We start from the raw sequence: 16,569 nt of genomic DNA on the forward strand, positions 1-16,569 counted from the left end.
GCTTTGCTGCTATATAGTAATACTGATTTCTAATCCTAAAACTAAACAACTGAATAGTTGCAAAGTCCCTTTAGTTTTACAAAGGCCCTATTACTTTAGCAACTCTTCAGTGCTCATTTTTGCTCAGGACAAAATCCTATTTCAAGCTTTTTTTCCCCACAGGGTTCTGGAACTCCCACCATGCTGAAGTATTCCTGCAGTCTATCCAATAGAATCTGTTTCCAAGCCCCTTCCAGAAAATCCTTAACACACTTAGTGCTGTTTTGGACAATTTTCACTACTCTGCCATACTGTGATTATTCAGGAAGTGTAGGACCTTTCGCAGAATCTTTAGTGCAGAACTTGAGTCAATTGATGCTAAATACAACAGTTAGAAATGACATCTATAAACATGCTTTCTGAACATAGCTCATGACGTTATCAGCTTTCTGACCATCTAAGTGAGTTCCTAAGTTCCTTTGCACACTGTGAGAAACTCACTACCTCAGTCCATGAAGTAGATTTTAGAAGTTTTTATGCTTTTCAAATTAATAGGTAGGAAAGCAATATAAACTCACTATGGTACTGTCTTCTCAGAGTCACCCCATTTAAAGAAGTACGAGCTGTCAACTCAGTAACTAGGGAAGCTGCTTTAAACACACACTGCTTGGACATGTTACCCTATATAACCAGTTGGTCTCCACATATAGATGACCCCTGAATACTTGTGTGTGCCATCTTGCATGTATCAGATTGTTATACTAGATCAGCTTCAACATCACTGGGAGGTGAGAACCTTGTAAGCCCACTTACCCAGTGTTACTAGAGAAGCTTGGTGCTTGCAGGTACTAACATGGCCATGTGATGCAGGTCTCAGCCTGCACCCCAGCTGCAAGTACAAGTGCAATGTTTAATGATATTGGACCTCAACTTCCATTAGAAAACAAAAAAAGTAGACAAAAAAAGTAGACAGAAGCTCTAGAAGATGTATAGTGAGAACAGAGGCCTCCTTTCTGCCCCAATAGCCATTCACAGTTAAGACTCCAGATCAAACAACAATAAAAACCAGACAGACAGGACATTACTGCCTTTTGTTCCCTACAGAAGCAGCAGATGCTGCTCTACTCATCACTATACAGGACTTGTAGGAATGCACTGTGCTCTCAGGCATTTCTCAGAGCTAAGCACCATTACTTAAAACATTTGCCTAGCTTAGCCTGCTAATGCTAGTCTGGGAGGTCAGAAACAGTGAATCAAATTCAATTCAGATTAGCAAATGTTTAGGCTTTTTTTCTTGACCTAGTACCAGAAAGTGTTGGAGCTGAGTGTTTCCAAAAGACACTTTGAAGTTAGATGTCAGTAGTTGCAATGAGTGATGCTTCTCCCCCCCAAATCTGCCTAAAGATTCTACTCACTCATTTTCACTGTCACTTGTTTGAGTGCAATGCCCTGACTCCTAGAGCCTAAAAAGGACCATCCTGATCTTGTTTTCTCTCAGATGAGTAGGATTCTGCAACATGAGCTTCACATCAGCAAGCTGATATAGAACTAGAGCTTAAGAGTACTCAGCAATAAAAATTGTGTCCCAGCAAGTAGTCTGTATAGCCTTGTTATCCATCTGCCTCATAGAAGCACTCCTCCCAAGTCATTACTTAATTCTTAGAAACAGAGCCAAATACTAGAGTGTGATTATTTATTGTCCTTTTTTAGGGAGTACAAAAGCAGCTTTACAAAGATGACTAGTAGTCATTATCACAGTGAATTTTGTTACAACCTAATGCACTGTAAATTGAAACCTGCAGGCAGGTATAAACTGTAAGACAAACTGTTCTTCCCAATCCTTTAGGAAGACAGATGCCACGCTACAGCTTGAGCACACTCCAGTACAGACCCCTAATCTGTCACTGTGACTACTTCCAGAACATATCTTGGAAAAAGTACCTTAAACCCAGCCAACAGTTCTGCAGCTAATGTGGCTGCTGAAACAGCTGAGAGCACCCAGTTCCTCCTGCATTACAGGAAAAGTAGATGAGTACAGCAAACTAGAACTTTGATGTGATACAGAGGAGAAAGATGCCTTTCAGGACTATTGGACAGATGGGAAGTAGTCTGTCATTTGAAGAATTATTTTTGGTTTACAACATTTGTTTCTCAAGTAGAATGACATGCTTCCCTCTTCTCCAAAGTAGTGGAGTGTTGGTGGAAAAGGGGAGACACATAAGAATTAATAGATGCTGTTTCCCAAGAAAAGTCAGATTTCTGAATCACAAGCCAGAAGGTGAGGTGTCTTAGTCCTTCAGTTGTGAAACTTCATAGAGGTATGCTCCAAGCATCTTCACTCCCTGAATGTAGTTGTACCTGCAAAGACAGCTTCCATTAGCACTGTTGTAGTTTGAGCTGTTTTCCTAGCAGTTGTGCATACTGCATCATTAGTCCTGTCAGCAACAGATGCTACAGGCAAAACTGTGGCAGAAAACAGACTATTCCCAACCTGCTTGCATTCCCCTTGGCAGCACAGAAATGTCATGTCACCCATGAGGTAAGCATGCACAACCAGGAACAGTAAGGACATGTAGATTCAGCTACAGACCAGTTAGCACAACCGCCTGGTCATCCTGCACCAAGGATGTCTTCTCAACACTTTAAGTGCTTGATTTGCCTTAGTTCTTTTCATAATAAACAAAAAAGACCCACAGCACAACTCAGTCTGGCACAGGGATAAACATTCTTACCTGTTCAGTTTCTCATTTTGAGAGTGGGCACCATCATCAGCAGCACCAACAGGAAGCAGCATGACATTCTTGCCTGTTGCTTCTTGAAAAGTGAGGGTAACAGGAATACTTCCTCCCTCCCTTGTCAGGTCTGGTTCAACTCCAAACACTAAAACAAAGTGATACTCTAGTCAGATTGAAGTTGCATTTGTTTTTCTAACAGATCTTTGCTGCTGCTTAAGCAATCAAGTGCTGCTTAATCAAGCAAGTACTTCTGTATATATTCTAAAGCTTCTCCAATAGACTGCAGAAGTAACAGAATCGTCGAGTTTCACCCCAGATATAGTGCAGGAGAATTGTCCATTTCAGAGTTTAGTTCAAACTGTTTATACCATCTGAAAGCCTGTTGAACTCCAACAGAAATCAGATTTGCCCTTGTTACCCTACCACAGCTAAGGATGCCAGAATGCATAAGCTTTGAGGGCTTTGGTTAAGTAAACTGTCTGAACTACTGACAGTTGCATCCTGATCTAAGAGCAACACCATGCCAGACTTGTTCCATGTATTGGAATGCACTTTTTAGTAACTCCTCCATCCTGTACTTGAGAATTAAGGATGGCACATGAGATGCTTTCTTACTCAGTGAGTCAAATGTATCACCCAAGTGTAAAACACCACAAATATTATGCAAACATGAACTCCACAGTATTTCTTGAGGTGCTGGAACAAGAACACTTCCCAATACAAAGTGAAAAACCCACTGACCTGTCTTCATGGCCTTTCTGCCAGCCATGTAGTGGGGATGGTCAAAGTCTGACACCCAAGGTTTTCCACCATGGCCTAAGTATACCTTGAATTTGTTAGGGCTCTGCAGCTCCGCAAACTTTTTGCTCAGGTAGTCTTTAACCTATAAGAAAAAAAAAATCAAGTAGCCTTATTTACTGTTACACGTATGAACGCTGGTAAAGACAGTATACTAAAAGCACACTAGTGACTCACAGGTCACAACTGCATGCAGCAATAGCTTTCATATTACTACTACCTCATTACTATGCAACTCTACAGTCAGAATATCTCCATCAGGCAAGTAAAAGCATTACAGTAGAACAGTTAGTCACTATGCTAAACTCTTAGGCTTTTGAATGGGCTCTTGTGGTAGCTCAAGTGCCCTGCAGTTAAATCAGCATTTAGTTCTCAGCTGCATCTTCAAGTTAGCTGAGAGAAAGTGGGCAGCAAGGCCTCAACAGTTCAGTGTGGGACTACGCTCATTCCCTCAAAATACCTGAGCTGAGCTGCAGACAGGGAAGACTGTAGCAAAGTAAACAGAACTGTTTCAGAAGCCAGAAACACTTTTCCTCCTAGATATGGAGAAAAGAAGCTGAGAGGATTTTAGAGATCATTAATCCATCTCCACATACATGCTTTGTGACTTCTTCAGGAGTCATGTTTGGCACAAGTCTGATTGAGAACTTGCCAATCACTTTCCTAGGAATCACAGTCTTGGCTCCAGAGGCTGAGAAGGCTCCTTCAATTCCATGGAGAGACAAGGAAGGATATCTCCATCTATGCATAAGGATATCTCTCTGCAGAAGCAAAGGAATAAATGCAAGTTACATCAAGTTTGACAGATGAGATTAACTTGGGAGAGCTCTATTAAAGACTTGAAAAGAACAGTCCTTTCTCACATGGACAAATGCACCTCAACCAAGACCACTCAATTGCAAAAAGAAGCCAACAATTCTATTAAGCACACATTTAAATACAAGAGCTAGCTTTCAGCAACTAAAGAGATTTTTCAGTAACTCCAGTTTGGCTTTCTCTTAGTTCTGCAGAACTTACAGGGCAACATTGCTCATTCTGCTTCTGGAAAGAATACAAATACATTTATAAAGATTCTCAAGCACTATAAGCAGCACACTAGAAGTTCTGGTCCCCACAGCCTTAAGTCAGGCATGTGTCTTCAATACTGAGTCACACACTGACAAAGACCACAAATTTTGTAAAAGCCTCAGCACTGCAGACTGAGGCATACAGCACACTCCTCCTTTAGCTGTTGACAGTATCAGCTGCGTTAAGCTGACTGAACTCAGAGTTCACTGACATGAGTGCTACTACCTACTAGCACAAGGCCATTTCAGATACACATTTCCTCCTTGTTGCCTTGGACACAGTTCAGTACACTGGATGCTGTGAATTCAACACATTTGTGTCTTAGGCAGACAACTGCAATAACTCAAAGCTGAACTACACTGTAGAGATTAGGGAGGCTTAATTCTGCGGGCTTCAATGCCAAATTTGCTTTGCTCCAGGTACAATCTGCCTCTACTCTACTCTTGAGCAGAACTATCACTGCTCAAAACTTTCAAGCATGCTGTTCCTCACTTACAGATTACAAGCCTTCTCATACCACCTTTTAGTCACAAGACATTTCTTGCACACATGTAACTTTGAATTCCCTCCATGAATTACACTAGGATTTCAGTCTAGCTAGAGAGAACAGTTTTAGTACCTCAGGTGAAGGGCACCATGCCAACTCCTTCTTGTATACAAGTTATATTTCATCCATTACTTTATAGAGAAAGACTAAACAATAAAGTCTGTGTGCTCTCAGTTGGTATAAACTCCTGCATGTAGAAACAACACTGAGCATATAAAATTGTTACTTATAGCTACTTCAGTTCAGTCTGAAGTCTTCTCTCCTGATATTACCAGGAGAAAAGACAGACCTGCATATGTAAACTTGCATTTTATAACACCTCTTTTAGCATGTTATGATAGATATACATCTATGGCTTAGGTTTTTAAAATTAGTAAATACTACTTGTACCTTGTGAGTATTTCCTGGCATTCACTTAGAGAACTCCTCAGATGAAGATTTGAGGAAAAAAAAGACATGCATATATGGAACTTGAACCTGGCCAAATATTTCAGCAGCCTACAAAAAGGTCCTTGCTTGCTAAGGCTAGGAAGATGTTCTGCATGTCAACCTTAAGATCACAGTAACACTGTTTTCTTACCTTATTAGAAGATTGAACTACATAAGAAACTAAATTTCAGATAGCCCACTGAACTTTCTACTAACATTCATGAAGTCAGATGCTTTGGGCAGGCACAGTATCTGACTTTGGGAAACATTTCTCCTGTGCTAACTATTCTTACCTAGCTTTAAGAGAACAGCATTAGATAACAAAAGTTCCATAGTAGTTTGAAATGCTATTTACACATGAGTAAACAACTAAGGAACAGCTTTAATATTGCCTAGATGGCTAGCTTTAAATACAGTATAACCTAAACAAAGTTTCCAAGTGCACACTTTGCAGAGGAACTGCTAGTATTAAGTATACAATTAACTGTACAGTATGCCTGAACTTACACAGCTAACCAGGGCGGACAGGAGTACAGTATACCTTTGTATCATGCAATAGTTTTGCTGCTCCTACGTCTTTTGCATATTCTTTTAAGTCAAAATCAATCTTCTCATAAATGGCCAGCTCCTCATCAGTAACAGATGCCACTGCTTCATTAATGCCCGGGATGAGGATTTTCCCCTTCTTGTCTATGAGAGAACCTGTAAACAGAAAGCACATCAGATCAGGATTTAACCAGAAGAAATAAATGGGGGAATACTTTCTGTGGGAAGTGGCTGTCAGCCTTCTGAAAACCTCTGTAAATGTAATGAAGCCACCCTCTACCTCTCAGGGTCCTTACCACAAAACAAAGGGCACCGATGAATTTTGCAGCTATCCAAAAACCTGTACTTTCTTGCACCTACATACAAATCTACTGCTATGCGTTTAGCTGGCTGTTTGAAGGCAGGACTGCTCAAGGATCTCAATACAGCATCCATAGAAGAGTTTACAGGAAAGAGATGACTAAACTAGCACAGAAATGTACAACAGGGTTTTAGGAGAAGCTTGGCTAGATCTTCCTCATATTTCTGTATAAGGGATCACTCTATTTTATACTCATCCCTGTAAGCACAGCTTCATTGGCTTTCCATAGCCAGTGAAGTGTAAGCAGCACTTAGGAATGCCTCACTGCTTTAATGGGGCTTACTCCCATTTTAGATGCATTCACTGAAATTTGCTTTTCTCTTACCCATTAGAGCAATGAGATCTGTCATGGCCTCATGTATCGAACCACCATAAACTCCAGAGTGAAGGTCTTTGTCACTGCATTCTACCTGGTTAGAGATGAGTTATGAGATTCAGGTTAATTTTAACACAAAGACAATGAAAATTGCGTAAATTTCTATCCTAGGTTTTTCTGCAGGTATTTTGAGAATGCATCTGTTTTTGAAAGCCAACCACTCAGTCACAGTACATTTGAGAACATATGCTTCCTATTGCTTTGTAAAGTGCAAGCTCCTAATACTGACTGGCCCAATCCTGGAGACTTCAGAGGTGACTTCTTTACTCACAGAAGTCTCTGGATGAAGATGTGCCATGAGATAATCCTCCAGTAAAGCTGCTGGATAGCTGAAAGCTAACCCTTCTACCCAAATACCATACAGGATGCTAAAAGGAAGTTATTTAGATGATTATGGTAGAACCTGTTCTACCTACCTAGTCAGTCCCATCATTTCTGAAGAAAACCTAGTGGCTTGGAAAACCTGCATTCTCTAATACAAAATTTAGCTTAATACTAGCTTGGCCATGTATTTCAGAACTTACCTCTATGAAGTAGTAGCAAATACCCCTCAAGCCATAGGTGATACAAGGTTTACTCTTGCCTAGCCAGTAGTTGTCAGAAATGCAAATATAATCCACATCTTTGAAGAAAGCATTGCGCTGAGCAAAAATCAGTTCATCAAGGCCTTCTGATCCTGATTCCTCCATACCCTCTAGGCAGAACTTAATATTTACTGGCAATTCCTTTGAAAATGAACAAGAACAGATTAAGTATTTGAAAACATTCAATTCCTTCAGTGAGCAGTAATTTTGATCTGTCAGTGTAACTAAGCAGAACAAGGGTAGCTTAGTTCTACAGTGGCTGAATACATTAATTAAATCTAAAGTCTGTCTCACAAAGTCTAGATGTACTTAAGGGCACTTACGCTACCCTTCATTTGATGGAATCCCAACTCCTCAAAAAAAGTTTTAACTAAGCACTAGAGCAACTGTTTCCCAATCCTCTTAGCTGTGGAAAAGCAACAGATTTGCTGCCAAAGGTAAGTCACAAGGCTAGAAAATTAGTTAAGCATAAAAACTGCCTGCTACTGTAGGAGTCAGGGCTACCTTGTCTGACCAGCCTACCATATCCTAGAAACACTAGAGAATTGCTAATTCTTTGCCCAGTAACAATCAGTCTTACAAGATAGCTCAAGATAACTGCTTTATTTGATTGTACTTTTCCTTTCCCAAAAAAACAGGAAAACTCCCAAGTTCATGATTCCATGTCAATCTCTTCTTAGAATTCAGGGGCAGTGAGACATTAAGCTTTGCTGAAGGCCAGGCTAATTGACATTCTTTCATGTAAGTCAATTATTACTCCTACTCCAGATGACTACATATGTATTTTCCTTCCTACACATTTCTTTAAAACATTTTTGTTTTAAGTGCAATCCAAGCCATCTACAAAACCACCCTGTCAGCAAGTCAATTCAGTTCTACCAGGAAGTCAGGAAACTTACAAGACTGTTGCACCATTCCTCCAATCAGCTGAATAAGCAGGCTTCAGAAGGGTTTGTGGCTTGGATAATGTTTATTGCTAGACTCAGCTGTATGTAAAAAAAACACAGAACAAATATTGGGCACACACCTGATTAGTTTTTTGATAAGCCTCCAAGGCATTCAGCCAGGCAAGCACTGGACCTTTGTCATCTGTTGATCCTCTCCCATACAGCTTTCCTGCAGAAATCAGGCAAATTAACCAGAATGGAGAAAAATTAGAATGAAGTTTGTCATCTCTTACTTGCAGAAGAAAACATCCTTCTGGATAAGCTTTTCAGCACTAATTAGACTAACTTTCCTATGAGATTCTTCTGAAGCAGCAGTTTTACATCCTACTTCATACACCCATGCAGTGGGATAGGTACTGCAGTAGTTAACCCACTTTTAGACCTATGCCACCTCTTCCATGAGCTGCTTGCTCCCTGGGTAGAACAAAAAAATCTAGAAGAGATGCAACTGCCTTACGCTAATTCATTCCCATAACCTTTCCATTAATACCATTTTCTACAATTACATCAGTAAAGGTATAGAAACAAGCCATTTCCTTTTAATAGAAACTTAACCAGCATTGCTTCAATAATTCTTTATTTGAAGAATAAGACTTCAGTAGCAACCAGTTTTCTGAATACCAGAAAACTAGTCAGAGAAGTTCTACAGGCAATGGAAAGTCCCCGAAAGTGGCAGGTGGGATCAGAGGCAGATAGTGTTGCAACTCATAAGAACTGTGGCTACAATTCTTAAGCTGTATAACCACAGCACCAGACCATACCATAGAGGTTGAAAGGTAAGGAGCCACTGGCAAATACATCACCTACAACTGCCAGGCTGCACAAAGATAAGCCACTGCCTGAGGTAAATCTAGTTTTTACTATTGGATAACAATCTGATTGATTAATTTGGACTCTGCTACCTATGACCTAGTGCCCCACTAGAAATACCAGTTACCACAAATGCTTCTTCTTGACAATGATTAATGCTTATGCAATACAAGAATGGTTAATGTTGTTAAGAATAGAAAGACCTTTGACTCTTAACAGTGAGCAAATGAAACAAGAAAGGGGCTGTTGGCAGCAAGATCTTTTATTTAAAGTTCTACTCTCCTCTTGGCTACAGTAAACACGTTGCTTAAATATAAGTTACTGCATGATTTCTTCATCCCCATTACTGGAGATGAACACTTCTCTGGGTACTGGCTCTCTCAAACAGCTTGTGTACTCACTGTAGCACAGTACACAAACAAAGCAAACCATGCAGGTTGCTGTATCACTCCTCTCTCTCTGCAGGAGTAAGGAAGTAGTGTTGAGATCTTGCACCCCGTAGCAGTTTAAAACATCAGTCTGGCGTGATCTCCCAGGCTGCAAGTTCTGAAAGTATAAAACTAGCACAGGGAAGATTGTTTACTATTTTCCCCTGCATCTTTTCAGTTAAATTGTGTTCTCCCTTCCCTTCTCCCTTCCTATTAAGGGTATGACTCCAGAACAATTAAGGAATACTAGCTAAATAAGTGCTCCATTTCTGAAGTCCATGCTCTTACCATCTCTTTCTACCAGTGTGAAGGGCTCACTGTCCCAGCCATCCTCCAGTGCTGCTGGCTGAACATCTAGGTGGCCATACACACACACAGTCTTTTTCTGTGGATCTGAGCCAAGCTTTCCCAGAATAATTGGAGGTAGAGGAATCTCTGATCCATCAGGCAGCTAGAAGAAGAAGGCAGGAGTTTCTTTTTAAATACAGATACATAATGTCAGTGGCACAATTACATCACACGAATAAATTACTTTAACGTTACACCTCTAATCTCATAACCCCTATAGACAGCTAAACAAAACTAAGCTACTTAAATTGACTGCAAGAAGCAGAATGTATCTGTGAAAGTGTCACAGAACCATGCCACAAAATAATTCCTTACAAGTCCCAAAAAGAGTCAAAGTATTTCCAAGCTCAGAAACGTTAAACACTCCTACATTAGATTTTAGCAGAGCAAGCTATCTGCATGCCAAACCACCATATCTAATGCTTACCTCAGCATCAGTGCTGAACTCCATTCAGAGTATTCTGCACTGCTTGTCACTGCACTTTCATCTTGTCCACAGTATAGATCTTGTGACAGTGATTTCCTGACAATGAAATCACTGAGTAATACGTGCCTACACTCATGTGAGATCTTTAACAGCTCTGTTTCTCCATGCTAGCCTACACTGTTAAGTGAATGGCAGGGCAGTGCTGATAAAGTTGAACTTAGCTTAGTTCTTTGGAGTAAGCCATAAGCAGTTATCACATGCTATTCTCAGTCAGCACTTATGTCCATATTGGTGAACACACACCTGGAAACTGCTCAGCAGATCAAAAGCAGCATCAGATATCACTTCTGGGCTTTAAGTTCAGATTTATATCAGCTGGCTGCATGGTCCCTGGCCAATTGCAGCTTTAAGAGATTAAAACAATATTACAAGAAGTTACAATAATCAGTACAACCTGCTGTACAGTAGTAAAGTTAACTTGAATCAGGCAACTTAGCCAATTGCTTTACATTGTTCTTCATTGCTATAGCAGCAATAGTTCTTACTTCCCAAGAAAGTAACACTGATGAACAGAGTTTGTCTCAGTGCATTAATTGAAACATTCACGGTGGGATTTTAGGCTGTAGATAACAGCAGAGTTACAGATTCTCAAGAGCCTTCTTCCCCTCAAGATGAAGCAAGAAATTACACACTGTCCTGCTGGGACCTACAGTGCTACAAATAAGTGTATTCAAGTTGCCAGATGCAAGAACTGCTCAGAGGATCCTCTGTTAGGCATAGCTTTCACCCTGCAGTCATCAGCACCAATTACAATAACCAGCTCCTGAAATTCACAGATGCTATAGTACAACTCCATTTTGAATGCCACTATCACAGTGCTCGTCTAACAACTTCAGCATGGGACTCATTCTGTGAAACAGTGACTGGGCACTTCAGAGAAGCAGCAGATCAATTGGATTGTTCTCCAGAATGAAATTCTTCTCAGCAGCACACACATCTCTCATGTGAAAAAAAGCAATCCAGACAGGTGAAAATTAGGAATACATTCATCCTCTTAAGCATCCATCTCTATCTGGCAAGTGAGGAGTGCAATATTTTAATAAATGTAATACCCTTCTGGAAGAGCTATTCAGAAGTCTTTCAGAAGACCTGAAACTTCAGTCAGTATCATCCCTTGGGCCCAGAGACCGTGAGGATAAGACCAGCCTGCTGTTAAGAATCACATTTTTCTTTGCAGGTGCTCTGTTCATGTTCAGTCAGTATTTAAAAAGACTTAACACACAGCCCAACATGTAGTGATATGCTTGACTGATATGGATCCCAAGACTGACTATAATAAAGGTCTTAACATGAAGCTTCAAGACTGTAGAAGGACTTTATCCCATGTCTCACGAGACTACTGCTTTTCTAGGTCACAACTCACAAGGCTCCTGTAGTGATCTGGTCCAAAAGATCTTCATATAACAAGGAATTAGTAATCCATCTAGCAGCCCAAGTATACCCAAGCCTGTGCTATGATATGATGCGTATATAGCTCAGCCTTCAGGCAGACATTGCACTGTACTATCACTTGGCAGCAAGATAAACACAGTCAGCAAACTGCAGCTTGTAGGCAGATCCCACTTGCTACAGGTGATTACAGCACGTGCATGTCCTTGCCTTTATCAGAAAGCACAGCAAGTTCTCATGTGAACGTCCCTTTTGTCTGATGATGAAATCAATGAAGTTGCTTTTCAGAAATTCTCATGTAGTTTGAATAAGCAAAATGGAACAACATCTTCACAAATAGGGTCTGCACAGCATGCTACATGCCAATGGGATGCCTGCTAGACACTACAGTTTGCATTCCCAGCATCTAAAGGGACATAAGACTATTTACACTCTCCTCTTTCATTGCAACTGTAGCCCTAATAAATAACATTTTAAGTGATTCTTTGAAGTGTATGAGCACCTTTCTTACTGGGATCACAGAAACTAGCACACTTCTTGGTGCAAACATCTTGTCAGCTTAAGAACTTTATCGAGAAGACAGATGCTCACATACCTTTTGTTTCCCAATGTCCATAAGTTGAGCCGTGCCTCCCAGTCGCTCAATATCCTTTGCAGCAACTTCCATCATGTGCCTGATTTCAGCCCTCTTCTCTGGCCATGCTGACACACTCTGGATTGCTACCCACTCAGCCAGCCGCTGCAGAAAGACAGAAAAGCTACAGTTTTCACTATATATTGGATGAGAGGCACTGTTAACACTGAAATATGTCAAGTTTAAACTTGAGGCAAATCAGCTCCATTGTCTACACAAAGAAATACTATAACCACTGGTATCACACTCAAAAGCTCTCTAAAATCTCACTTTCTCACAGTTACACACCACTGCCAGCCTAGCAGTCTGTAGACAAGGAAGGCAGACTTTAGACTGTGGTATTTTGTGCTCATTATTGCCTCCAGTTTCTTTTCTTCAAGCAAGCAGAATCAACTAGCATCTATCAGCCTTCTCAGGCCATCTTAGCCCTTTGTCCAAGTGAGATCAGTGAGAGCTGAACACCACATATTTCTTGTCTGGGAGTTGCTCAAACCAGTCATACCCTTTGCCTGACCCCTCTCCTTCCAGTTAGCTTCATTGTTGGACACACTACACTGGTGCAACTCAAGCTTGAAGCTGACCAGCTTTTAACTTTTAGTGTCCCATAGCTGCCCGTACTGTAACACAAATGTGAAAGAAAACTTACCTTAACATAAAGGTCTTGGTGTTCATCAATATATTTAAAGAGGGTCTCAAGAGCAGCCATCTTCTGACCAGAATGTTGTTGCTGAAAAATTATGTGACAAAAATAATTTAGCTTCCTGAGGTTTCACTACAGAAGGCTTTCAACTTTCAATGCCACACATCAGGCCACATGAATGTAAAACTTGGTCATTCCCTCTTAGGATATCACAAAGTGACCAAAGCACATTCAACCCGAACACCACTGCCTCTGCCTCTCCCCAAACAAACTGGGAGGTACAACAGAGCAAGCTGATCTATAGAGGTGCTTCATGTACTTAACTAAGGAACACAGGCAAAGTATTACTCAAATGAAACATACTTTCTGAAGCTGTGTTTTGTTATAAGAGTTCAACTAATAGCATGCCTTCACCTTGAACATGCTAGGTCCACTAAGTGCTGGTTTTCTTTTTTTTAATCTGACCCACTCCACAGAGCACTGAAAGGAGGCATTTTAAGAAAGTCCTAGCCTGCCACTCAGCCTTCCAAAGGAGGTCAGAGTGAAGCCACAGGAACAGAAACCAGCCCTAGCAGAGGCCAGGGACTAGTCCAGCACTACCACTTCCTTTTTGTAAGGGTTTTTCTGATGCCATCTGGAGCTCGTATGATAAAATCCAAAACCTCTTCCCTTCTCAGCTCCAAGTCAGAAAAAACTTCACAATCCAGCCACTGGATCCAACACTTGTACTGCAAGCAGAACTCCGCATTTGCATGCTACTCTAAGCTAGTATGCTCAGCAGCATCAGCTGCTACAACTCAGGAGCTTGTTTAGTCAGCATAATACAGAGCCTTTAGGCCTTTCTACTTCCACACAGAAGTCACAAGACAAGCATGATGGTTATTAAAATATCTGACTTTTCATCTCAGGACCTCTGGAACAGCTGACTGTTCTGCATAGCAAAACGAATGCTACCAAGCCGTCCCAGACAGCATACTGTGATAACAGCACATCCTACTACCCCAGATCTATAAGAGACGTATAGAACACATCTTCTGTCAGTCAGGACTGTATTCACACCAATCACTGATGTTCTTTTACTCAATGGAGATAGCATTCTCTTCAGTAGTCATGAACTGGTCCAAGCCTGAGATCACTTATAACCCTTTAGAAAGATCATACAGACACAGTCAAGCTGAAGTACTGCCTCCTACCAAAGCCTGGTTTTCCTAAAGAAGCTATCATACTTACACACAGCAAAAGCACATACATGATTCATAGAATCATAGAATTGCCTGAGTTGAAAAGGACCACAGTGATCATTGAGTTTCAACCCCCTGCTATGTGCAGGGTCACCAACCACCAGACCAGGCTGCCCAGAGCCACATCCAGCCTGGCCTTGAATGCCTCCAGGGATGGGGCATCCACAGCCTCTCAGGGCAACCTGTTCCAGCACGTCACGACCCTCTGTGTGGAAAAAAAAATTTCTCCTAATATCTAACCTAAACCTCCCCTGTCCCAGTGTAAAACCATTACCTTGTACTATCACTATCCACCCTCATAAACAACTGTTCCCCCTCTGTTTATATGCTCCCGTCAAGTACTGGAAGGCCACAATGAGGTTTCCTCAGATCCTTCTCTTCTCCAAGAGAAACAAGCCCAGTTCCCTCAACCTTTCCTCATAGGAGAGGTGCTCCAGCCCTTTGATCATCTTTGTGGCCCTCCTCTGAACCCGCTCTAAGAGCTCCACGTCCTTTCTGTACTGGGAGCCCCAGGTATGGATGCAGTACTCCAGATAGGACCTCACAAGAGCTGAGTAGAGGGACACAATCACCTCCCACTCCCTGCTGGCCACCCCTTTTTCAAGGCAGCCCAGAACACAGCTGGCCTTCTGGGCTGCAAGCACATACTGCTGGCTCATGTCCAGCTTCTCATCTACCAGGACCCCCAAGTCTTTTTCTGCAGGGCTCCTCTCAAGGATATCTTCCCCCAGTTTGTATAAATACCTAGGATTGCCCCGACCCAAGTGCAGCACCGTGCACTTGGTCTTATTGAACCTCATTAGGTTTTCATGGGCCCACTTCTCCAGCCTGTCCAGTTCCTTCTGGATGGCTTCCCTTCCTTCCGATGTATTGACTGCACCACACAGCTTGGTGTCACCCACAGACTTGCTGAGGGTGCACTCAATGCCATCATCTATGTCATTCAGACTTAGAGAAGTCACCACAAGCATTACCACTGTGATCACCTAATAACACAGTGACCAGTTCCTATAGCAAAACAGCACTTCAGCTTCACAGCAGACACTGAACCAAGCCTGTTTTTCTGCCCACGATGAACACGGACTGAAATGCTCCTTCCAAGAATTCTGCACCATGAAACACGATAACCCAAGGCTGCCCTCGGCTACCAGAGCACCAAGACAGCTTTGCCCTCCTCACCCCTAGGGAAGGGCAGCACCCAGATGAGAGCACCGCACTAGGCCGGGAGAGGCCTGCAGCCCCTCGGAGCACTGCCCGCTCCCACGCCGAGTCCCCACCCCCGCCCGCAGGGCTCCACGCTCCGGGCCCCTGGAGCGATACAGGAACTCAGCCGCGGCCGCTCCGGGGAAGGAGCGGGCGGAGCTGGGGCCATGCGGAGAGCAGGGAGCCGCGCGGGGAAAGGCCGCGGGAGCAGCCGGACCGAGACAGCAGACCGGACACCGCTCAAGGCCCACCGCCACGCCAGCAGCCCGGCCGACCGAACCCCGCCGCTCGTGACCCCCAGCCCAACCAACACCACCACTCACCGCCCTCACGCTGTACCAGCTTCCCTCAGGAACAGACAGCGCCACCTCGGTGGCTTAAATACCCTGCGGCGGCCCCGCCCTGCATCGCGTGCAGGCCGTGGCTCAGCAGGGGGGAGGGGCGGGGCGGGGCCGCGGGAGCTCCTCGTTGGGAACGCCTCACTTTAGGCCCTGCCTGAGCTGCAGCTATTGGCTCTGCGCGGGTCTGTCTGGGCGTGGGCCTGGGCAACTTCCTCCCGGCCTGTTTGCCGCCTCAGGAGTGTAGTCTAGCGCTGTGTCAGCGCACGCTCGCCTGTGTTGGTGGAAGAGGAGTCACCCATAGCTACTTCACCCAGGCATATTTGGCTTAGAAACTGGAATAAATATTTTTATTTTTATTTTTTTTTAAGGCTAAACCTTGCATGGGAGCAATGGGGATGGAAAACGTAACGCGCACAAAAACAAACACAAAAACAAACAAAAAAAACCCTGCTTCTGAAATGTAGTTTGTTGCGTTTCTGAAGGGGATTGTATGATGTGACAAGAGATGCTTTTTATAACAGTGTAACTGTGTCTGTGGAGAGAGGAGCAGCCACTGATACCATCTATCTGGACGTCAGTAAGGCTTTCTCTCCAAATTGGAAAGATATGGATTTGATGGGTGGACTGTCTGATGGATGAGAAGATGTAAGATTGTATCCAGAGAGTGGTGGTAGATAG

General features: G+C 42.7%; 1 protein-coding gene across 2 annotated transcripts; it reads right to left on the reverse strand.

The window, feature by feature from the left end:
* Window positions 1-1,658: 1,658 nt before the first annotated feature.
* Window positions 1,659-15,900, reverse strand: CNDP2 (CNDP dipeptidase 2 (metallopeptidase M20 family)). Of its 2 annotated transcripts, NM_001006385.2 has the most exons (12): window positions 15,874-15,900; window positions 13,113-13,193; window positions 12,428-12,571; window positions 9,897-10,059; window positions 8,451-8,539; window positions 7,364-7,564; window positions 6,789-6,873; window positions 6,098-6,258; window positions 4,109-4,273; window positions 3,456-3,597; window positions 2,712-2,859; window positions 1,659-2,337 (listed from the first exon to the last, which is right to left on the reverse strand). In NM_001006385.2, the coding sequence occupies exons 2-12, from the start codon at window positions 13,170-13,172 to the stop codon at window positions 2,268-2,270; spliced, it is 1,428 nt and encodes a 475-aa protein (NP_001006385.2). In that variant the 5' UTR covers window positions 13,173-13,193; window positions 15,874-15,900; the 3' UTR covers window positions 1,659-2,267. The 2 variants fall into 2 exon arrangements, with proteins under 2 accessions (NP_001006385.2, XP_046780872.1); XM_046924916.1 differs by lacking the exons at window positions 13,113-13,193; window positions 15,874-15,900 and having other exon boundaries at window positions 10,384-12,558.
* Between the last annotated feature and the right edge of the window lie 669 nt (window positions 15,901-16,569).

This window comes from Gallus gallus, chromosome 2 (assembly GCF_016699485.2).
Source record: "Gallus gallus isolate bGalGal1 chromosome 2, bGalGal1.mat.broiler.GRCg7b, whole genome shotgun sequence".
Classification (NCBI taxonomy): Eukaryota; Metazoa; Chordata; class Aves; order Galliformes; family Phasianidae; genus Gallus; species Gallus gallus.

Coding starts and splice junctions, on each gene's coding strand:
- CNDP2 (NM_001006385.2), bottom strand. CDS start 13,172: ATGGCTGCTCTTGAGACCCTCTTTAAATATATTGATGAACACCAAGAC. Junction 10,060..12,427: donor TGGACATTGGGAAACAAAAG/GTATGTGAGCAT, acceptor TTCTTCTTCTAG/CTGCCTGATGGATCAGAGAT. Junction 7,565..8,450: donor CTTATCAAAAAACTAATCAG/GTGTGTGCCCAA, acceptor TCATTTTCAAAG/GAATTGCCAGTAAATATTAA.